Source organism: Malaya genurostris, chromosome 2 (genome assembly GCF_030247185.1).
Source record: "Malaya genurostris strain Urasoe2022 chromosome 2, Malgen_1.1, whole genome shotgun sequence".
Taxonomy (NCBI): Eukaryota; Metazoa; Arthropoda; class Insecta; order Diptera; family Culicidae; genus Malaya; species Malaya genurostris.
This window is the reverse complement of record NC_080571.1, coordinates 93,324,516-93,349,838: the sequence shown is the minus strand read 5'-3', so window position 1 is coordinate 93,349,838 and position 25,323 is coordinate 93,324,516. Positions and strand designations below refer to the sequence as shown.

The 25,323-nt window shown below is 36.2% G+C and overlaps 1 protein-coding gene across 1 annotated transcript in view; it reads right to left on the bottom strand.

Annotated features, from left to right (window-relative positions):
• LOC131427887 (arrestin domain-containing protein 4-like) overlaps positions 1-25,323 on the bottom strand; it is a 62,637-nt gene that overhangs the window by 31,658 nt on the left and 5,656 nt on the right. Inside the window, exons 2-4 of the mRNA XM_058591454.1 lie at positions 6,518-6,858; positions 6,275-6,454; positions 5,832-6,017 (exon numbers count right to left, since the gene is read on the bottom strand). Coding sequence (XP_058447437.1) covers positions 5,832-6,017; positions 6,275-6,454; positions 6,518-6,858 — 707 coding nt within the window. The remainder of the gene's footprint in view (positions 1-5,831; positions 6,018-6,274; positions 6,455-6,517; positions 6,859-25,323) is intronic.

The following is a 25,323-nucleotide window of genomic DNA, read 5'->3' as shown; positions in this document are numbered from 1 at the left end:
ACGTTTTGTTATAAACTAGGGCAATTCCATATCTCTTTCTGATTTCAGTATGCTATTCGATGTCATAGGAATAATTTATCTGCTTCCGATTTTGTTTTTTTACCTTTAGGACGACCAATACTAAGCAAATTGGGTAATCGATAAACACAAATATCACATTTTCAGAATAAAATGCTTATTTTAGCGCTTAGTGGATAGCTTTTGAAGAAAATAAATTCAATTTATTTCCACAATATTAAAAATTTCCTAACTATTTCCCACTAATGTCACGAAATAGTAACAGACATAGACATTAGTAGTGGGAGGAAAGTACGGTGCTATCTCTGTTGTGCTAGTACAGGTGAATCATTTTACAATAAATAATAGTAACTTGGAATGTTAATATATTTACATACCTCATGATCAAAAAAGAACCGGAATTTTATTAAAAAACGTGATTAATCCACCTAGCAGTGAGATGATACCTTTTTTTATCAATCCGCATGTGTTTTTTGCATGAATATTCTTCGGTGTTTAAGTTTTCATTACATTATTTTAATGACCGTCGTTTTAAGCGACAATTTGAGATTGTAATCACTCATTGCTCTGTAATGTCGGAACTGCAAATACAATCGAATTTAAATCTAGAAGTGTGATAATCGATTAAACATGCCATGATATGTAAGTTTCACTTTAGAGTTTACGGTAATTTAAGGTACTTCCAGAGCCGGTATTCAGGAACCAGCATAACCCAAACCGATTCGTATGGCCATATGACGAATAAATTACAGTTTTGAGTACAACTTTGAAGCTTAATTGGATAAAATTCATTAATTTTTGTATGTATGTATAAAACTAATAAATTTTGTATATAAGTTTAATTCAATTTGAATTTTTGTTTCTGAAATTTGATTAGGCTTTTTTGAGAAAACGATTGAGCTTTGAGAAACGATTTTATACTGGAACCGGAATTCTAAAATCGGTATGGATGAAGTCAGATAAATTCACCTGAATAGCTGTATAGTTTACATTTGTTTCAAAATATTTGAAAATCAGTGAAGACATCTTTGAGAAATCATAGCACGAATTAAATTTTTAGGTGCCTTCTGAATCGACAACTGAATATTACTAAAACTGAAAAAAGTTAATTTTTTTTATCGACTATCCAAATCTGCTAACCCGATAAACCTGATTAATTTATGTGGAATAGAAATTTTTATACTAATCACCCTGTATTCCCGAAACCGGAAGTTGGATCTGACTGAAGAGCAAGATGTTTTAAAGAATCTTGAAACTTTTCATTTGCATCTTAGATGATTCTTAGATTTCATTTGAATCTTAGATTGGTTCAGCCATCTACGAGAAGAATGAGTTACACAATTTTGATTTCGTTTCACATATCATCCTGTAGTTCCGAAACCAGAGGTCGGAACCAAACATAATTCAGGAACTTTGTTTGGGAGTATACGACTTTTCGTATGAATCTGAATTTGCAGAAAAGAAATTTTCCGAGAAAATTGAGTAAAATTATTTGTCACACACGCATTTGCTGATCTCGACGAACTGATTCGAATGGTATATGGATGTTATGTTCTTCCAGCATTTATTGCTGTAAGTAGTTTAAAACAATATAATTAAAAAAAAATCTGCCATCATCTGGTTCATATATGTCATATTCGAACGATTATGTTGCCAAAAACGAGCCGTGCTAAAATCGGTCCGAGGCAAATTGTCATGAAAAAGGATGCTGTACACAGTCTTTTTGGTACTTAGAAACAATTGTATGTAACAGAATAAAAAATCGTGTTTTCCGTTGCTCCCAAGCACTTCTTTGTCGTACAGCGTTCAAAACTCGTACTGCTGGAATAGGGGGAAAAGTCGTTTACACAAAAATTTCGATATCTCCGTTAAAAATGGACGGATTTCAACAATCTATGGCTTGTTGAATAGGTATTATCGTGCGGAATCTAAGTCTGAAAACATATTCTGTTTTCAAGGTCAATTGTGACAGATACTGTCAAAAAACTGAAAATTTTGACATAAAACTTCGAATAACTCAAAAAGTAAACATCCGATCCCAAAACCATTCAATAGCGTTCTGGGTGACGGGGAGACCTTTCATTTGCGACTAGTTTGATCAAAATCGGTCCAGCCATCTCTGAGATCTCGACCTCTTAGTTGACAACACACATACGGACACACACACATACACACACACACACACACACACACACACAGACATTTGCTCAGTTCATCGAGCTGAATCGATTGGTATATGTCACTCGGCCCTCCGGGCCTCGGAAAATTTTTCGAAAGTTTGAGCGAATTCTATACCTATTTTTTATACTTATAAAAAAAGGTAAAACGCAAATTTTCTATTTTTAATAAATTTCTTTATTATCGCCTTCAAAGTACTCTCCTCCTGTGGCAATACATGCATGTCAACGCTTGATCCAATTTTCCATACAAGTTTTATAGGCCGCCGAAGGTATGGCCTTTAGTTCACGCAGCGAATTCTCTTTTATGGTCTCTATGGTCTCAAAACGCGTTCCCCGCAATGGTAATTTGAGTCTAGGGAAGAGGAAAAAGTCACACGGGGCCATATCTGGAGAGTACGGTGCTTGGTTGATGATTTTGGTTGAGTTTTTGGCCAAAAAATCATCTCTTTGACCACATCAACACGACGCTGTATTTGAATGAAATTCAGCTTTTTTGGCACCAGTCGAGAAGCGACGCGTTTCAAACCCAAAACATCAGTTAAAATGTGTTCGGCTGATCCATGAGAGATGTCCAACAACACAGCAATCTCTCTAATCGGTACAGAACGATTTTGCAACACGATTTGCTTCGCCGATTCAATGTTTTCTTCAGTAACAGATGTTGTTGGGCGGCCAGGGATCTCATCATGATCCAAGCTTGTACGACCAGCTTTGAAGTGTTTATACCACTCGTATGCCTGTGTTTTTCCTAGACACGATTCACCAAAGGCCTTTTCTAACATGTTCAACGTTTCGGAACACTTAAATCCATTTGCAACACAAAATTTGATGCACGCACGTTGTTCTAAATTTTCATCCATTATAAAAATCGCCACACGAAAATTTTTCAACTTCTTTGTATAGACGCCAAACAAAAACTAACTAACATTTTAGATCATAAGGTATGTTCTTAAACTTTCAGCTACGTTGAGTTTCCATGTAAGTTCATAATTTTCTAAACATATTCAGCTATTTTTGACTTGGAATGAAAATCTTATCTAATTTTACTTAATGAAACTCTTTTTGAATTTTCTGATAGTTTGGTTTAAGTAGTAAGTGATTGTTTTTTTTACAGTTTTTCTTTTCATCAAAAACTGTTTGAATTTATGGCTCCGAATATCCACTGAGCATTCAAATATCGAGAATGTATTTTTTCTCGTTTCTTACCGCATTTTCTCCGTGGGCAAGTTTAAGCATTCAATGAATCAACTGGTGAAAAGCTAACATTTTAAGCTGATGGGGATGATTAGACGTATAACGTATAATACTTTCTGTATTGGTTAGCTTTCTATATATTAAAAAGGATAGGTTTTCCGTCTTCCTTGTGATGAGAATGTCTAAGAAGTCTGCTGTTATTTGCTTCTTCACAAATGAATTTAATGTTTTTGTGCATGTTATCGAAAGATGAAGTACCTCATTATGTATTGAGTCGGTATTCAATCAAAATGATAAAATCTCATAAAGTCTGATCTAAGATGCATAGAAGAAAGAAGGAAATACTAATGAAATCGCCATCAGCTCAATTCATGTGGTAATTAATTCCACTATACCGACCTTCACTAAACAAGGCCGAGTTTGAAGAAAATATGCCAGTATTCATACAAATTTACCTCGTTCAAAATTAGTGAACTTCATCATTTCTTTATTCATTACTGTCCAATTTTTCAATAGAGTCAATTCAAAACTGTTAAAAGTTAATGATGAAGATTACAGACAGTTACAAATGCTAGTATATTTTATGTTTGAATATAATAAATGTTATAAAAATTGTTGTTAAGGCAGCACTGCTCAGAGCTGACTTATTTATTGGAAGCTTTAAAATTCGTTTTGCACCCTGATATCAATCCTCAGGCACTCCGTACTTATGTTTTTTATTTAGCTTGAAAAAAAAATAATGATTTGCTCCCTCAGTAGAATTACATAAAGTATTTAAAAATACTTCCACAATGCGCCCTGGAATTAATTTTAAGAGCGCCCTTGAATCATCCCTAAGGCGCTCTTCCATATTAGGCTTTTAAGATTTTTTTTGTTTGAAAATAGATAATAATTTGCGCCCTCATGTTTTTAAAAATACTTCCACCCTGCGCACTAGAATTATTGATATGGGAGCCCTTTTTAATTCTCTTACCGTTATTCTGCGCCCTGGAATCATTCCTAAGGCGACCTCTTCAAATTTTACCTACAAAATGTTATTTATTTAGCTTGAAAATAAATAATGATTTGCGCCCTCACTAGGATTATTTATTGTATTTAAAAAAATGTCAACCTGCGCGTTAGGAGCAACTATATGGGCGTTCTTATCATTTCTCCTATCGTGATTTTGCGCCCTGGAATCAATTCTAAGGCGCCTTTTCAAATTATCCTTACAAGATGTTATTTATTTAGCATAAAAATAAATAATGATTTGCGCCCTCTGTAGATTTATTTGATGTATTTTAAAATACTTTCACCCTGCGCCCTGAAATAAATTATACGGGCACCCTTCCCACTTCTTCTATCGTGATTCTGCGCCCTGGAATCAATCTAAGGCGCTCTTGAAAATTATCCTTACAAAATGTTTTTTATTTAGCTAATAAATAAATAACGATTCGATATCTCAATAGGTATTATTGCTTTTGCACCCTTCTTGGTTACTTGAATCAGTCATTATCAAAATTTCCAACAACAAATTTTCTCGATTCCTGAGAAGTTGAAGTTTTATGAGCTGGTTAGTCACTGACTAACTGTGACTAACCGCAACTACAGCACTGGTTTAACCATAAAAATTAAATCGGAAAATCATTAAATCGTACGTCTTAGTAGACGCTATAATTACAAGATAAAACAAATCCTTTCGGTTTTGCGCTCTAAATGCAAGCACCCGCTTGTACATTGTTGTGAAATAGAACGAGTATCCCTATCATAATATACGATGCACCACTGAATCAATAGCCCCGCAATCGGATGCAATGCGCTCCTGTCGATATTCGTGTTTTTGCCGCATTTTGCTGTGGAAAGGAAGGTGGCATTATAGCGAAACAAACGTGCAACATTTGCTCGAACCAGGCGAAAATTTGTATCCGATTTCCATCCCATCGCTTTAGCAAATGCATAGAATGTTTGCTTCACCAGCCGGATTAGACGAAGCTGAGACGAAAATAGATGCAGCTACCCCGCTACAGTTTCGTGTGCGGAGGGACGACGATCATACAAAACACAAAACAATTGAAAGTCATTTCGAGATTAGTCGAATGGATTTCCAATCTTTGTAAATGATTTCTGTGTTTGAAATGCGATAGCAACCGAACAAACATTCGGTGAATGTTGGAGCTCTACGAAACAGAATCCAATCGATAGCAGTCCCACTATCTAGTCAGTTTAATTTTGCTTTTTCATAATTGCATGCATAAACAATAAACAACTGTGACTGTGACTCGGTACGGTTGTTAGGTTGTTGGTCGCCAAATGGTTCCAGGATAAAGTTCGAGTGGATTTCTGTTTGCCGATCCGGTTCGGAAAAGTTAGAAAATTAAATCATTGACCAAGTGGCCAATTGCCATGTAGGTGACAGGCCAGCAGGCGACATGTGCTCATACATTTAAAACTTATACTCACGCAAACGCTGTACTGTATTCTAATCAAATGACATCCGACCAAATTGGTGGGCGGAAGTGGCGGGACGGCGAGGTGTCCATGCTGCAGAACATCCCTGCTACCGGACTTGATACGGTCACGTACGATTGCGGCCAGCTCTCGGCGCTCCTGGTGCAACAGTTTACCATGTGCATAGTACTGGATCGTCTGTAGAATGTGAGAAACCAAAAAACACCACCGTTGACATTGCATGGAACGAGCACAAAGTGGATGAGTTTTAAATTAACTTATACCGTAATGGAAGTTACCGCCAGCTTCATGCAGGATTAATCACAAGTGAATGAGTGGATAAGGTAATGCTTGTGGCTGCCGGGTCATTTTGAAGCGAGCGATCCTAGCGAGCGACGTGATGTTAAATGTAGAAAGTCCACACCCAGAACCTGGCTGGCTGCTGACCTACTTACCTCCATCAATGCATACTTTACAATTTTGACAGTGACATTGCTTCGGTTGTAGATCTCACCGGTCAGCAGAATGTTTTCCCCTGGGACGTAGGCTCGCTTGTCCAGTCCAACGTTGCATCGGATCGTCCCGCCCAGATAGCCAACCCCGATTCGATGGCTGACACTGGCTTCCAGTGGTTCCTAAAAGCCAAAACAAATTTCAACTTAGTTAAGCTAAAATCTTCATCCATCCGTCCAGCTTACACTCATCAAAGGTTCCTCCAGGTTCAGATCGATTGGGTTCAGCACGATGAACACCTGCTGATTCCGGTGCGTTATGCCGGACGTTTCCTGCAGGCTGCTCTTGCAGTAGTACTGGATCCAGCCTTGCTGGCCGATGAAGGTAGACGGAAGCGACACCGGAAGCCCAAGCTTAAAAGGAAAGCAGTGTACACCCGGCGACAGCAGAATCGGTTTGTTGTCGAAATCGTCCAGCAGCTTCATACGGAAATCGATGTAGTTTTCCTTGTCGTAGGATTTATCCGGTCGGCGAGTGCCCTTGGCTACGTGCACGGTGCATTCTCCCAGCACGTGAAAGTGCAGACCTGTAATCGAGAAAAGTCAGATTGGTAAAAGCGATTGTCTCTTTCTGCATAGCGGAACCGGGTCGCAGTAGGTCTAATTTCAAAAACCGATCAATGATGGCTTTATAGAAAAGTCCTAGGCTATCGGTAGGCACGTCATTTTCGATTTCATGTCAACCATGGTTGACCAAACTTTGAAAATTACATCATAAATTAGAGGTCTACTTCTAGCGGCTTCACACGATATAGCTATCAGAGTTCGTTGAGATCGGAATGTATTTCTCAATTTATCACTTTTTGCGAGGCAAAATTTGAACGAACTGAGAACAAGCCCGGACAACCCTCTCGTTCCCGAAACCTGCTTCCACCTTGTGGTGTTAAGATGCCGTTCTTATACCTATCCTATTGTAATATATAACACTGTGGCATTCTTCAAAATAACGTGTGTTATTTTAGGAGGTTAGCTCAGTGGCGTACCGAGGATATTTAGCGCCTGGGGCAAAATAAGAGATCACAGCATGCTGTGAGTTTGGCTGTCAGCTTTTGTTTGTTTACTTGTTTGTGTTCTTCCAACACGAAACTGGACCAGGACGTGGTATCTCTAATTATAAAGAAAAAATCAATATCAATACGTGATTTGACCAAAAAAGCAGGAACGAGTGTCGGAATGATCCAGCGTATCAAGAGGCGAAATCACCTGAAGACCTACAAGAAGCAGAAAATCTCGAAACAAAGAACAGAAGAAGCGAGTAGCAACAAGGGCCCGGAAATTGTATTCGCGTCTTTTGAAGTATCCGGATGCATGCGTTTTTGATGGACGATGAGAGTTATGTAAAGGAGGACTCAAAAACCCTTCCAGGTCCACAATACTTTACCGACGACACGACCTGCCACTCGTTTATAAAAACTGTATTGCAAATTTAACTACCCCCCAGTAACTGGTAATGTCAAAACGAAATTGCTTGAAAATATATGGAAACTGGCAACAACTGTCGAAAACTGTTGATTTAAAATAACAGTTATCCATGGTTACGTATGTTGTTTCATTGGTATATATTTAAAAAAATCTCAGAAGAAAAACAACACGTATTTTTGAGAATCAGAAGGAGATCAGATTTTTGTGAATCAGAAGCGATAGAAAATATTCAATATTATCACCGAGGCCCAGAATTATCACTAAAATGTAACCAAAATGGCACATTCGTAGGTATTAGCTTTGAATTACCATTTTGTTACGGACCTTAACTCGATTTTTTTTTATACTGTAGATCATACACTTTGGTATGAAAGAAGTAGTAGGTCTCATCTTGTCCACGGAGGAGAGCAGGAGAAATCCATGTGCGGGAAAATAAATTTGTTAAACTTGGAATTCTAGCTTTGCTCGGGAAATAAATCCTCAACTACCGCCCAGTACTCGAACTGATCGGGTTCCTATGTACGATAATGCGAAGCATAATATTGATCCTGTGGATTTATACGAAATCAAAAACGTTTTTTCATGGCAATGCAAATAAATATTGGATGAAGCCTTTTTAAATTGCTAAATTTAATATAACCTATAATTGTTTATCATCACTTGAAGAATATAATTAATTATTATTGTGAAACTAAAAAAATTACTCTTTTCAATGAAATTTCGAATTATTGTGGCACAATTTAAACGGTTTTTATCAGTTTTACGAAACTGAGCTCTCCGGATACCATTCAACATAAACGTTCAACGGCTTAGTAATCAATACACAAGACAGTAAACAATAAGAAACTCTCAATTGTTATTGTTATAGTCATTTAATAAAATAAAAATTTCTTAAAAAATCACAAAGAATAAGGTAAGGTAAGGTAGATTTCATCTCAGCGAATAACCATTGTATCTGGTTCTTTGTGCCACAGAGTTGTGTTTGGTGTTTGTACTTTAATGTGATTTTGTGAAAAATTTCAGTCCTAACCCCAATATGTGTATGTTACGCAGGAATTGTCTTGGGTCTATAGTGTTTTATACTCGAAAATGGGTTCTTGAATAGTGAATTTCTCCGGCTTGAGTAGCTGTTATCGTGGATATGTAGTATTTGTACGTATAAGAAAAAACGGTGTCTTGCCATGGTCGTAGTCTGCATTCTGTTCGATTTATTGCATGTGTTTTCTAGCAGATAATCGTATCTGATGGTAAAGGCTATTTGCTTCAGTTTATTCGATCGCTTGGTAATTCGTGGTATGACTATAGAGCACTGACGCAAACATACAAAGAAAAATATGGTTTTTATTATTTCTACTTTTTTACAATAATGTAATGTCGATCAGTATTAAACAACGGAGTTTTTTACTCAAATATTTAATCATATTGCCAAAAATTGCGTGCAAAGCCCTGCGAAAACTTCATTAATCTGGTTGAAGAAGACTTTGTATTTGTTTAATTGTGTTGCAAAAGTTCCTTGGTAACTAGTTTATATCAACAAGAAAAGCGTTGCTGGAAACATTTTTTTCAATGATTAACAAGGGGTCACTATATTTTTGATAACTGGCGGTAAATCGCTCACGGACACTTTTTATTCTGATTTTTCTTCGGAGTGCCTGATCGTGTCGTCGACTTTACTGTTGTCATTGGGGAGGATGTGAGCGATGCGGACAGGTCGTTTCAAGAGGAGAAATTCGGTTGAAAGGTACTGGTATGGCTTTGCAATATGTTCCTGTGGTTTGAAGCCAACCATTTTTACACTAGCGGAACTATAAATGCAAAAATCTGTCGATCTGAGTGTCTCCAGAAGAGATTGCTGCTTTTATACAGGGTGATTTTTTAAGAACTTGAGAACTTTTTTAAACAATAAAACGCATAAAATTTGCAAAATCTCATCGGTTCTTTATTTTAAACGTTAGATTGGTACATGACATTTACTTTTTGAAGATAATTTCATTTAAATGTTGACCGCGGCTGCGTCTTAGGTGGTCCATTCGGAAAATCCGCTTTTTTATCGACAAATTTTGTTCAGCGATGAGGCTCATTTCTGGTTGAATGGCTACGTAAATAAGCAAAATTGCCGCATTTGGAGTGAAGAGCAACCAGAAGCCGTTCAAGAACTGCCCATGCATCCCGAAAAATGCACTGTTTGGTGTGGTTTGTACGCTGGTGGAATCATTGGACCGTATTTTTTCAAAGATGCTGTTGGACGCAACGTTACAGTGAATGGCGATCGCTATCGTTCGATGCTAACAAACTTTTTGTTGCCAAAAATGGAAGAACTGAACTTGGTTGACATGTGGTTTCAACAAGATTGCGCTACATGCCACACAGCTCGCGATTCTATGGCCATTTTGAGGGAAAACTTCGGAGAACAATTCATCTCAAGAAATGGACCGGTAAGTTGGCCACCAAGATCATGCGATTTGACGCCTTTAGACTATTTTTTGTGGGGCTACGTCAAGTCTAAAGTCTACAGAAATAAGCCAGTAACTATTCCAGCTTTGGAAGACAACATTTCCGAAGAAATTCGGGCTATTCCGGCCGAAATGCTCGAAAAAGTTGCCCAAAATTGGACTTTCCGAATGGACCACCTAAGACGCAGCCGCGGTCAACATTAAAATGAAATTATCTTCAAAAAGTAAATGTCATGTACCAATCTAACGTTTAAAATAAAGAACCGATGAGATTTTGCAAATTTTATGCGTTTTATTGTTTAAAAAAGTTCTCAAGCTCTTAAAAAATCACCCTTTATAAGAAGCATAGTATACATTCACTCATTTGGCCGGATTTAGCGTCGGTTCACTATGCTAAAACCACTATCAATTGGCTTGCGAAAAAGGGTATAAACGACGACACGACCAGGCACTTCGAAGGAAAATCGGATTAAAAAGTGTCCGTGAGCGATTTACCGTCATACCCCTTGTTAATAATAAAAATGAAATTCTCAAGCAACACTGTTCTGGTTGCTACAAATAGTTGCCAAGGTACCCTAGAAATATAAATAAACAACTAAATAGAGAAAGTTCGTCTGAATTCAAATATCGCTAGATTGCTTCTGGGAAGTTTTAAAGATTATTTATCATATTTTTCTTTACAGATTTATAATTTTAGTTTAACCAGATGGTGGGTAACAATATATGCTTTGGAAAAACCTACACGTTTTGGTTAATTTGGTTTCAAATCTGAATCTCCAAGAATTTGTGCGAAATCTAGCTGTGTGTATACCAGATTTCGCTGTGGAGCTCTAAAAGAACTACGAATGCGAACTGTACTATGAATATACTCGAAAATTTTACGAAGTTACAATTTAATGGTTTCCTGATAAGAAATGGAGACATGATATGTTAAATGTAATGCCGTACGATGGCGTTGCTGAACTCATGAATGATTTCGCCTCAAGCTGACAGGGTCTGCCTAAGTCGTCTTAACCGTTTTAATTTTTCGTCCTATTTTTCTCGCACAAGTTTTTAGTAGTATTTTGTCGGATCGTTAACCATATTCGATAGTATCAATTTCGAGTGTCGTGATTTTAATTTTTTTTATTTTCATTGCTTTTCTGTTTAATCGAACCGAGTTTTCGATTATTTGATGGAAATTTTCCAGTGGTACGAATTGAGACGCTCTTACTTGTTCAACAGAATTGATGGACTTTATAGATGATTTTTTCAGAGTAGAATTCGTCATGCTAACTAATCTCCTTCGGTGTTTCTCCTATTTTGAATGCCATCCACTTAACAGTTCGGCTGAAAAGTTCGTATCGTGTAATAGAAACACACATTTTTTTGCCAAAATTCGTTTTTATTATTCAACATAATTGCCATCAGAGGCGATACAGCGATTATAGCGATCTTCCAACTTTTCGATACCATTCTTGTAGTACGATTTGTCCTTTGCCTCAAAATAGGCCTCAGTTTCAGCGATTACCTCTTCATTGCTTCTAAATTTTCTACTAGCGAGCATTCTCTTGAGGTCTGAGAACAGGAAAAAGTCACTGGGGGCCAAATCTGGAGAATACGGTGGATGAGGGAGCAATTCGAAGCCCAATTCGTTCAATTTCAGCATGGTTTTCATCGACTTGTGACACGGTGCATTGTCTTGATGAAACAAAACTTTTTTCTTCTTCAAATGAGGCCGTTTTTTTGAATTTCGTCCTTCAAACGCTCTAATAACGCTATATAATAGTCAGAGTTGATGGTTTTTCCCTTTTCAAGGTAATCGATAACAGCTCCAAACACTGCTCAGAATCATCAATTCGTTGTTGTTTTTTGATCGATTGTGAGCTCACGCGGTACCCATTTTGCACAAAGCTTTCTCATATCCAAATATTCGTGAATAATATGTCCAACACGTTTCTTTGATATCTTTAGGGTGTCAGCTATCTCGATCAACTTCACTTTACGGTCATTGAAAATCATTTTTTCACGTTTTCATCGGTAACAGCCTCTTTTGGACGTCCACTACGTTCATCGTCTTCGGTGCTCATATGACCAGTACGAAATTTTGCAAACCACTTACGAATTGTTGCTTCGCCCGGTGCAGAGTCTGGATAACACTCATCAAGCCATTTTTTGGTATCGGCGGCACTTTTTTTCATCAAAAAGTAGTGTTTCATCAACACACGAAATTTCTTTTTTTCCATTTTTTTTACAATAACAAAAGTAGCTTCACTTAAAATGCAATATCTCACAAACTAATAATCAGACAGCTGTCAAATTTATACACGTATCTTTTGAAGGTTGGTACTAACTGAAAATGGTATGGATTTAATTCTAGTGGCGCCCTCTCATAGAAACGATACGAACTTTTCAGCCGATCTGTTAATTGGATTTCTGAGCTTAGGCACATAAGCAGACGATGTTGAAGCTGTTTTAACAAAAATCGTTAGATGTGATATGAGCTAATCATTAAAATTAAACCCATAATACAAACTCACTTTCAAGGATCACATTGAAGGAATCCAGGCAAAGTGTAATAAATGTATTAAATGTATATATCCTCTTATAAACAGATATTCTAAGCTCTGCCTAAAAAACACCTGGTTGTTCCACCAGGAAGAAAACGCTTCAAAGGATTCAGAATAAAATTCTGAAAATGATTTTGAAGCGTCCTCCCTGGTTTAGTACAAATGAGTTACACAGATTTACAAATGTAGAACCATTAGATGTAATGTCAAATAATATTATAAGCAAATTCTGACAAAATTCGATGCAATCGTCAAATGAATCGATTCGCTCTCTGTATTAGTTATTAAGTTAGTATATAAGTTCCTTTTCTCCATTACCAATACAAGTAGGTTTAGAATTTTCTCTACACAAAAATCTCAGAATAGCGGAAGCAAATGATGTCCTCATGGTAATAACCAAATCATGTATATAATAGGGCTGAAAAGTCATCACTTGTGGCTGGACACCCAATTTAAATCTTAATAATTTAATTTTAACTCATGTTCCAATAAGTAGTTACTTAAAAAAAACCCATAATACATTTATATTTGCATTCGTTTTCTAACTGTAAGACATATGATAAAACCGTGGAGTATTTCATCATTTACACTCATTGATTCGTTTTGTTCGAATCACATTGTTTAATTGAACAATAAACGTAACCAACACTGAGCTAAATACTCATTTTCACATTAAATGATATTCTAATAATTTTTCACTACTAGCATTTCTATTGATAGCTACAAAGTGTATTCAACATCATGTCAAATGTATAAGATAATCTTATGAAACATAAAACTCTTCGCAACGTTATTTTTACAAGATTTTCATATAACTATACACGGAAAGACCGATATCAGCATTTTGGCGAAAAAATTAGTTGATTTTCTGATTTTAGTTAGTTATTTTTTGAGACAACTAAAAAAATCTTACTTTTGCTAATTTAGATTTTTTAATTCTAATTTCCTTGATAATAATAAAATATTTATTGAAATGGCTATTTTTTTAGTTGAATTCACCAATTGTCATTTCTTAGCTAAGGCACACTTCATATCCATTCAACTAATTTTTTAGTTGAATTAGAGAGATAAAACGTTGTTTTCAACCAACATAAATGGTTGAATTGGTTTCTGCAATTTGCAGCTATATGGCGCTCTGTCGCCGAAATAACGCACCGTAATGACTACTGGCCACTAGATGGCACACTATTACCGAAAAAAATTTCAGTCGCGGTTGTCTTTTCTATATTGGCAGGTATAAATACGATGTTGTATTGGAGAAAAATACATAAGCGAAACATAAACTTCTTTTTGAACATTTTTCTTCTAAATCGCTGTTTTCTTCATTCGACTTCGCGAAATCGACTGAAAACTTTGAGCACTCGGAAAATAAAAACCGAATACAAGTAGTACATCGAACGGCGTGGCCCGGAAGGTTGGAAAATACAAAAAACATCATTTGACATGTACAATTAGAGTGCAACATTCGAAACTCAATTCACTGTTCCGCGTAAAAACATTATTACGCACAATCGCTTTAAATGCGCACAAATTCTGAATATATACACTTTCCACTAACAGTTTACGTCATTTTTACATACCGGTTTAGAAATTTATATATGGATATATCGTAACACATGCGTAAAACATCTAAACAATTTGCAAGCAGTTTCAACAAGACTGTCCCTTTTAGCTTTTTATTGGATTGTTTTGTTTTGACACTTCTCATGAATTTTGTGGCTAATAAACTTGGTGATAGATAAATAGAAACAAATTTTCTGATTTTAAAAACAAAATTAGTTGTCAATGAGAATTTCGTGTTGGATTGGGATATTGGTGCGCCCTATAACCATTACTAGATATCCACACAACATACATTGAAACAATTTATGAATATAATATAGGGTAACAGAGGTATTTTGGCCACTTCATATATTTTGGCCCACCTAACAAACTTTATGGATTTAGTCGATGTTAAGTAACCCATGTTGCATCAATTTGAAACTAATCACATTAAATTACCTAATGCGGAAGAGTTTTTCAAAGATATTACAACATTTTGTGGATATTTTTACAAAGTGGGCAAAAATAGAATCAATCCTAAAGTGGGCCAAAATACCTCTGTTACCCTATATTATATTCATAAATTGTTTCAATGTATGTTGTGTGGATATCTAGTAATGGTTATAGGGCGCGCCAATAAATTTGAGTCAGACTGGAAGTTTCATTAGTTATATGAAAAGCTTGTAAAAATAACGTTGCGAAGAGTTTTATGTTTCATAAGATTATCTTATACATTTGACATGATGTTGAATACACTTTGTAGCTATCAATAGAAATGCTAATAGTGAAAAATTATTAGAATATCATTCAGAACCCTATTCACTTCGAATTAATATAGATAGGTTTATCTATACCATATGACTAGTTTCATAAAATTTATATATAACTTTTAATGGAGGTCATCCCAGTTCTATATAGCAGTTATATATAGATCAAATGATTGCTATTTGATTGAATAAGTGATACATATAAGATTCAAATTAATTAAAATACTGGGATAATGGTGCTCAAGGGAATCAAAAACAATAAAAATAATTGTCTTATCAAAAACTCGTTATATTTTTCGTATGTCAAGAGATTCATAATAAAAATTTATTTTAATATTTCAACTACACTTCCTTTTTTGGAACTGGCTGATTTCATCGGATATTTACTGTTACCAGACGAATCAGATGCACAACGAATCGGAAACTACTTCTTTTATTGAGGATTTGAGCTATACTAGTCGTTAGTTTTGTAACGGAGCACCTCCTGATATTTGCGTAGGAGAAGTAGGATCCCGAAACTATAAATAAAAAATTTAAATATTAGACAGACAGAGTGATGAGACGTACCGGGTATTGATTTCATAATCCGTTAGGGCATATCCTTGAACGAGTTATTACATAAAAAATATCCTTGAACGAAATTGAATGAGCTGTATTGTCAGCGATTTAAAATAACGGAACTTCCTAAAAAACTGTCTGGAGCAGTTGATGAATGTCGATGGCACATCTCCTTCTTCAGCTTCAAGCAGTACGATTCACAACTATTCTTTCGTAAAAACAAACTCCATTATATGTCTAAGTTAAAAAAATATTTCTTGATACTTCCTTCAGCTTAAGAAAACAGTGTCTCGTTTTCTTCCTTGTTGCAGATTTGATGTACGCTTCCAATGAAAATTATAAGTTTTCACATGACTTTTATTAAACATAATCAGCATGCGATTAATAGAAAAATGTAATGAATATTTAAATTATATTTGCTTAAGTTTTATCGACTTTTCGCATAACTTGTATATGGTATTTTTATCAATATCATAGAGATTATGAAAATATAAAATTTATTGAGTTCCATTAAAGGTCATAAGTTGTCATATGTCTTCTGTGAAATACCATCTGCGTACGATTCATAAGACATATCCAATGAATATAAATTATGTAACGAGTTAGGTTTCATCGGATTTCCATATACATTATATGGGATATTCTTATAACTTTCATTATGGTAACGTCTATTTAGATTTAACGTACACTTTAAATAAAGATTATAAAGGTTATATTTACATATAACTTCTATATGTTAAATTATATTCTGCATATGATTCATATGACAAATCTAATGATTATAAACAAGCTTTTCATTTCAGTGAAGGATATTGTTATTCTAAAATCAACAGTTTATCAATCTGGGTAGCCAGTTCCAAACTTATTTAGATCTCATTTTGACAAGACGAGTAACTGAGCGGTAGTTAAATGTACGATACAGTTTTAAAAGCGAGTGGCAGGTCGTGTCGTCGGTATAAATTTCGTTGAGAATAATAACCAAATTGCCCTCAGTTTCGACCCATCGAATGTTTCTGGCCAATCACGACGAGGGTCTTCAAGAAGACTGGTAAGGCTGCTGGGAACATGCAGGAGTTCAAACAAATTTATGCTCAAGCGTCCAAAAAATGCGATGCAACACTTGTCCGGAACTTATTGAAGAGCATTCAATCGAAAGTTCGAAAATTCGTGAAGGAATAACTTAAATTTCATCGGGTTTTCATTATGCTCAAGTTTAACCTCGTACAATAAAGGATAAATTTTTAGTTTGAATAAAATATCGTTTATATCATAATTTGAAAGAAAAATTTGTGGATAGCTTATTTTCGATACACTTCTTACTCGGTATTGTGTGACAAATCATCATGAATAGGTTAACTCCAGGACAACTGGGGAAAAGTGAGGCATGGTAGACATATTTCCTAGATTATGGTGCCATCTATCGATAAATTTATATTTCGTTTTGAAACGTCCTCTAGCTTCAGCATTCATTTTCGTAAGTTTGCCACTAGAAGTATCCGTTTTAATGACACGAGTCTTTTGATTCGTTTTTTTTTTCATTTCAGAGATTAAAACTTGCAATCTCATCGAAAAGATTCGAATGGTATATGGCACTCGGCCCTTCGAGTCTCGGTTCAAAATCTGGGTTTCACAGCTCCGGAACCATAAGCTTCCTCCATGACGGTACTGCACCAGTTTGGCGAGGAGATGCTGAAACTTTTGCGTAGGTTGTAAACCGTAAAATGCAGTAAAAATAACAGCACTACTGCTGCTTCTGCTGCTGCTCAAAACAGCACCAAGTAAACTGCCGGATGTGGGGCCTTAACCACCCTGCAAGTCTCACCGGGGACCACAAAGGGCAACAATGGCCACGACACTGGGCAACCGAATTCGAAAGAACCTAAAAAGCATCCTTCCAGGTGTGTAGTCACTGTTTCCTTGCGAATTGAATACATATATGAATGAATTCAAGCAACTTGCCAACGATAACAAACAATGGTAGCCATGACAATAGATTCTGGGTGCAGAATTCTCGGTGTGGTTGGTCTGACTTTGCGGAAAATTCTACACGCTGTCGACGAACGACAGCAGCATGCGGACCATTAGCAGATTCGGAACGTTGCTCACGGGAATCCATATTTATATTCTGCACCTGACTTTCGGGTTTCAAAAATTATTGGCATTCAAGGAATGTAGTTTAGAAGAGTTCTCGAGTTGGCATGATGAAGGAAATTGTTATAAAACAATCCAACTATATAAAATGCTCATTACGGAATTGTTTGGTTTTATTGAATCTATTGAAGATTGGGGCATCCAAGAACTCTTTGGAAAAAAGACGGGTGGGTAGTGTCAGAGACATAACCGGATGACGTGAATACGAATAAAATGAATGGTTCAGTGTCTTTGATATTGAAGGATCTGAATTTTGGATCTGGATTCCTGGAACTAAATTTTGAGCCGACTGCTAGAACTAAATTTTGAATCTGAATTCTCAATTTTGATGCTAGAGTCTGGTACTCAATTCTGGAGCTGAGTTCTACAACTTAATTCTGGATTGCTGAACTGATTACTAAATCTGTGTTGTGGAACTACATTCCAGGCCAGGATTCTGGCTCGGCACTGAATTCTTAACCTGAATCCTAGTCATGTACTCTGGACCTAGATTCAGTTTTAAAATTCGGATCCCGAACTCAGCTCCGAAATTCAAATTAATTCAGTTCAAAAATGTGCAGATTCTATTTCCTGATTTTATTTATTCTTCTAGATTGTAAAACTGCACTGCACAGAATTCTGAACATGGATTCTGCAGTGTATTTTTGAACTAAATTCTGGAAATACAATTGAATTTTTAATCTGAATTATAATCCTAGATTTCGGTCTGGAGCCCAGAACTTCAGATTCGGACCTAAGTTTCAGGATTCTGAAACTACTGATACTCTGATACTTGAATTCTGAACTCCGGACAAAAACATTGAAACTGAATTCCGGACAGAAATTTTGAAACTGAATTCTGGTCTGATATGCATCTTCAGTTCCAGAAGTCAGTTTCAAAATTCAGATCTAAGTCCAGAATTCATTTCTGAAATCTAAATCGAAAACCCATCTACAATCTACAATCGAGACTATGATCTCAGTTCCAAAATATAGACGCAGAATCAAATTCTAAAATTCGGTTTCAGCTACAGTTTCAGAATTCTGGAACTCGATTCTAGCCTTGGATTCTCGACGAGGAACTGAGGTTAAGATCTGGAATGTGGAAATGAACAAGAAAATCTGGTCTTGGATTCTTAATCTCAAATCCGGAACTGAGCTCTAGAACTGTCAACTACGCAGGCTAGAATGAATGAAGTATCAATTTGTTAGCTTATGAAAAATTTAGGCAAAATGCAATTCGAATTAGAATTACTTGTGGTTACCTCCTGCTACTGAAAATTCTATCACACATTGCTGATCATATCTTCAATGACTTAAAGAGAAAATAATGTTGAATGGAACAAAAGATATTCACGATCAAAAACTTACCAGTCACCCATATGATTAGCTTTTAAAAGGCGCTCCATAGTGAAGTGAGACGTATTTACCTAAAAAAAAACGAGAAAAGTATGCGAAAATTTTCTAATTCGAACCTATCAGACTGTCAACACTCACTAAACCAATTATTTTCGCTTCCAATTTGCACATTTCAACAGATAAGTAATTCTAGAAGTTTTTTAAATAACATTTAGAGCCCTTTGAAGGGCTGATTCTGTAGTTCCTTTCCTAGTTGATTCCTTTGTTCACTTTTCGTTGTGTATTTCTCAAATGCAAACGACTAGCAGCTGGATGACCTAATCGCTCTTGTTTGAAGTGAAACTCACACAGCGAACGATGCACAAAAAACAGTCACGCAGCAGAACTGAATGCTTGATTCTGTATCCAAAACTAAATTTTGAAATTTTATTCAGAAACTGAATTCTCGATACTCGAACTGTAACTGAGCTGTGGACCTCAATCAACCGAAATGATACTTCACTGCTTCACTTCCTGTTCAATCAACTGCACAGACAAGAATGAACGAAATATATCAAGTGTTAACCTTTTATACCTCTTCAGTAGGTAACGCAGAAATGAAATGTTGGTTACTACATCAAAACCGTCGGCTCGTTGATTCCAAACATTTCAGAAAACTTTAGCTTTGAATAATTTGTGATTATGTCATACAACTGAAAATGTTACCATAAATTGATGATCATATACCAGATGGCATCTAGCAAAAATGATGTTGATACGTTAGATACAACATGAGATATTCACGATCAAAAACTTATTACTCTCTCGGAGGTTAAATGTTGAAAAGGCGCCCCATAGTAAAGTAAGTCGTATTCACGACAAAATAAATCAGTATATGAACGCGTGACAGGTGACTTTTGCATAACTTTGGAGTGCGGTATGTTCTCGTAGTACTATATTCAGCAAATTAACATAGTGTAGTAATGTCTGTGGAAGTTCTTGTCCATTTATAACCTCTCTGGAATATAGACCTTGAGATCTATTAACAAAACCGATGACAATAGTGAGTTTCTATTTTGTGCTCCATATTCGTGGTATCGCATTCAATTAGTTGGATCATTGTGATGAGTTATAAGGTAGTGCTTGTTCATCCAAAAACTACTTGGAGTATAAGTCTTAAGATCTACCAGCCAAGCGTAACCAATAGAACTACCACATATTCCTGAAACAGATCAGACTAGACAAGTAAGCAATATGTAGCTCCATGACTATGAGCAGCATTGAAAAACTATACAGAAGTTGCAGATTATTTGTGTAGATTTGTGTAGATTATTTGTGGCTTTTTGCGAAAATTTTTTCGACTAAGCAAGTGACTAATTGTGCTTTAAACAGATAAGTAGAAAGTGTTTTGTAAATACTTCTATTTTGTGCTGTAAATTGTGTCAGTAATCGCCGTGCGGCGGTCGCTCAAACAAAGCGGCGTCGTACCGTGGTATATTGAATGCATTGTCTATTGTTTTTGCATGGTTCACTTTGCTTTAATTTCTCCCCCAGCTGTGTGTCGGGCCGGTTTGGTTTGTGCATGAATGATGGGTGAATGTGTGAAGTGTAAGGAAAAAATAACCATATCAGATATTAGAATAACATGTTCAGTTTGTGAGAATGGCTATCACCAGCGCTGTACTGGGCTTACGAGAGCCATGGCCGGTTGGGTTTCAGATACACCGGCGCTTTTGTTTAAATGTGCTGATTGTTTCGAAGGTGCCGCGGTTTCTAATATGATGCCAAAGGATGATGTTCTTTCGCTCATTAGTAATATGAAGAAGGAGATGGAGAAATTCAAATCCATCACTGATTCGTTTGCTGCTGTGCGGGAGAGTATCGAGGCACATATTAATATCGCGATAGAGAGTGGAATCGAGAGACTGATCAGATCTTCCAATGATGCTCTGGAGAGCAAAATGGCCTGTTTAGAAAACAGTGTGGCCCAACTTTTTGGAAGATTTGAAAAGTTTCGTGATTAAGAATAATCAGCGCAATGATAATGAATTGGTCGTAATGAAGAGAAAGAAAATTGTTGCAGATAGAAAGACTCATTCGGAGTCAGATGGAAATCCCAGACGCAAAAGAAAAATTATGTCTAATACTGATGATGAACCACATGATAAAAATGTTGATAATGATAGTAATGACGAAGTTTTTGATAAAAATAATAAAAAATCATACGCGGATGTTCTTTCTGGTAAATTAGCTAGAAATAGAACGAAAAGTAACAGAAAACGTGAGACTCGCTCGGTTATTATGATTAAACCTATTGAGTCTTCGCAAACAAGTGATGACACGAGACAATTTCTGAAGGGTAGGTTGGATCCAAGAACACATAAAATTAGTAATTTCAAAAATGGTAAAGATGGCTCGATTATTGTTGAGTGTGCAGCAGGAGAGGATATTCAGTCAGTGAAAGAAAACATTGAAAGCAATTTAGGTACTGAATACAATGCTGTTATACCCAAGCCCGGGAAACCTAAACTGAAAATAGTTGGGATGAGTGATCGATATTCCTCTGATGTATTTATTGACCTATTGAAAAGTCAAAATCAGGAAATTTCGATTGAAGATGTAAAAGTTGTTGCTGACTTTGAGAATCCACGCTTCAAATATAACAAATTCAGTGTTATAATTGAGGTTGATAAAAATACTTATTCTAGTTTGATGGCCGCCGGTAAGGTTTGCGTCGGCTGGGATAGGTGTTCGGTTTTCGAGTCGTTCAACGTATTGCGCTGTTTCAGGTGTGGTGAGTTTGGTCACAAGAGCACCGAATGTTTAAACAGTGAAAATTGTTCCAAATGTAATTCCGCACATAGAACATCTGAGTGTTCTTCAACTGAATTCAAATGCGTTAATTGTCTGAAAATGAACAAAGAAAGGAAATTGAATTTAGACATTCACCATCCAGCATTTAGTAAGCAGTGTCCTGTATATCTGAGGTTGCTTGAAACGAAAAAGAACAACATTATGTCAATGGAATAGCAACTAATCGATGGGAGGCATTCAGATATTTTGTATTTGAACATAGCCGGTTTGTCTTCTAATTATGTCGCAATGCGTCATCTTATAGAGGATAGACATCCTTCATTAGTTTTGCTCTCAGAGACACATATTGTTGATTCTGACGCTTTCGATCAGTTCAGTGTTCCGGGTTACACTGTTGCTTTTTGTTTGTCCCATTCCAGGCACACGGGTGGAGTTGCAATTTACGCCAGAGAATCAATTAAATTCAGCATTCAATCAAACGAAGCAGTTGGAAATAATTGGTTCTTGGGTATATCAGTTGAAAGAGGCATGCAGATGGGAAATTATGGAGTCGTTTACCACTCTCCAAGTTCAAGCGACCGCCAGTTTCTGGAAATTCTAGAAAACTGGTGGGAGAATTTCGTCGATTTTGGTAAACTAAATATTATTACTGGAGATTTTAATATTGATTGGCTCAGTGATCAAGGTTCGAATCAATTGAAACAGTTAGCAGAATTTTTCAATTTGAGGCAAACTGTGAATGAATTTACAAGAATTTCGAGATACAGTAAAACATTGATAGATCACGTGTATTCCAATTTCGACGGTGTTTATTCAAATGCGGAATCCGATTGCAAGATTTCAGATCATGAAACAATTGCAATTTCCGTAACGAGTAGCTCTAGAAATGAGGAAGATACGGTGAAAATCAAGAGTTGGAAAAACTATTCAAAGCAAACCATATCTCGACTTGTATCAAGAAGCTTGGGTTGTACACAGTTGACTGGAAATTTGGATCACAGGGCATCTATTCTTACTGACATACTGAAAAAGTGTACTAATGAATTAGTAATTGAAAAGTATGTTAGTTTGAACAGCTCGAGTAGTTGGTACTCAATAGACCTCTTACGGTTAAAACGGGAGAGGGATAAACAGTACAAGAGATTCTGTAGAACTAACAATGATAGTCACTGGAGTAGATATACACAAGCACGAAATATTTATTCACGGGCACTGAAGAAGACTAGATATGAATACATACAGAGGAGAATCGATCAAAATCAACAAAACAGTAGAGAGTTATGGAAAATTCTCAAACAGCTTATCAAGCCTACACATAGTGCATCGAAAAGTATAACTTTTGACGGTATAGAAGAACACACAGAACAAATTATATCTGAAAAGTTCAACAGTTATTTCATAAATAGTGTTCAGCAGATCAATCAAAGTATTGAATTGGTAGGTGAACCTGTTGAAATAACACAGCCGATGAATAACTATTGTAGACTTGATGAATTTCAACCAATCGCTTTTGAACAACTGAAAAATATTTGTTTTAATTTGGGAAAATCGACGGGTATTGACAATGTAAACTCAAAAGTGATACAGGATTGCTTTCATGTTATCGGACACGATCTACTGGATCTGGTAAATGAATCGTTGTACACGGGGCACGTGCCAAAAGTGTGGAAAGAATCTCTGGTTGTTCCTATCCCCAAGGTTACTGGAACGGATAAAGCCGAGGAGTACCGTCCCATTAACATGCTGCACACGCTGGAAAAAATTTTGGAACTTGTTGTTAAAGATCAGCTGATTAACTATTTGAACTCTAACAGTTTGCTAATACCGGAACAATCGGAATATCGTAAGGGTCACTCTTGTGAAACCGCTTTGAACCTAGTATTGGCAAAATGGAAGGAGAAAATCGAAGCCAAAGAGAGTATTTTTGCTGTGTTCTTGGATCTGAAGAGAGCCTTTGAAACAATTTCAAGACCTTTATTGTTGCAGACATTGCGGTGTTTTGGCATCGGGGGAATGGCACATGAATGGTTTGAAAACTATTTATGTGGTAGATCTCAAAAGACTGTTTTTAACGATGTAATGTCTAGTTCCCTCGGCAATTCACTTGGTGTGCCTCAGGGAAGTGTGTTAGGTCCTATTCTATTTATCATGTATATTAATGATATGAAGCGAGTCTTACGTTTCTGTGATATAAATTTGTTTGCTGATGATACTGTTCTGTTCATTACGGCTAGAGATTTCAATGAAGCTGTTGCACATTTAAACGAGGATCTAAGTTCGCTGGTTCGATGGTTAAAATTTAAGCAACTGAAACTAAACGTCGCGAAAACTAAATATATGGTTATTTCTTCTGTCAGCACCGGTCATGACGCCAATGTGGAAATTGATGGTGAAATTATTGATCGCGTTAGAGAAATGAAGTATCTTGGAGTCATAATTGATGAAAAGTTAACATTCAAATCTCATATCAATAACGTCATCAAGAAGATTGCCAAAAAATATGGTGTATTATGTCGTTTGAAAAATGACTTAACGACCCATAGTAAGATTCTTTTGTATAAAACAGTCATTTCACCACACATTGACTTTTGCCCATCCATTCTGTTTCTTGCTAATAACACACAAATCTTAAGATTACAGCGACTGCAAAATAAGATCATGCGATTAATTCTAAAATGTAGTAGATATACCTCCTCAGATTTTCTACTGAACGCATTACAATGGCTTTCAGTGAAACAGAGAATTTACTACTTAACCATGGTATTTATTTTCAAGATATTAAATGGCATGCTGCCTCGATATTTGTGTGATCGAGTTGAAAGAGGAACTGATTTGCATAGGTACAATACTAGAAACGCGTCTGATGCTAGAACACCAAGCTTTTTGTTAGCCAGATCGCAAAACTCATTGTTGTACAAGGGAATAAGTTTTTTCAATTCGATGCCAAGAGAGATCAAACGCGCGGCCTCATTGGTGGAGTTCAAAAAGTTATGTATTTCACACATAAAGTCCGCTTTGTAAGCAAATATTTAGTTAGTTAGTTCAATTTTTTTAGATTTTTTATTTTTTTACGTATTACGAAGATTGTATTTTTTTTTTTGTTTATATATATTATTGTGAGACGTATTAAGTTACTATGTTCGGTATGATGATGATGGATTTTTAGTTTGTTTGAGAGTTAAAAATAATGAGCAGTCTACAAACGTTTGAGCCTCGCGCGCGAAGCAGGTAGTGACTATTTGGAAAGCGAACAGGACTGGCCGAAGAGCCTTAGCATTCAGTGTGTTAAGTTTGCTCTTGACCTTGATCGCAAGGTTGGATAATTATTTAAGGAATAGATTCGGGAAACTAATTGGGATCGACAGTTGTTGATGGAATTGGGCTTGGCTCTGCTCATCCGCAGTCTCGTTACTCTATCG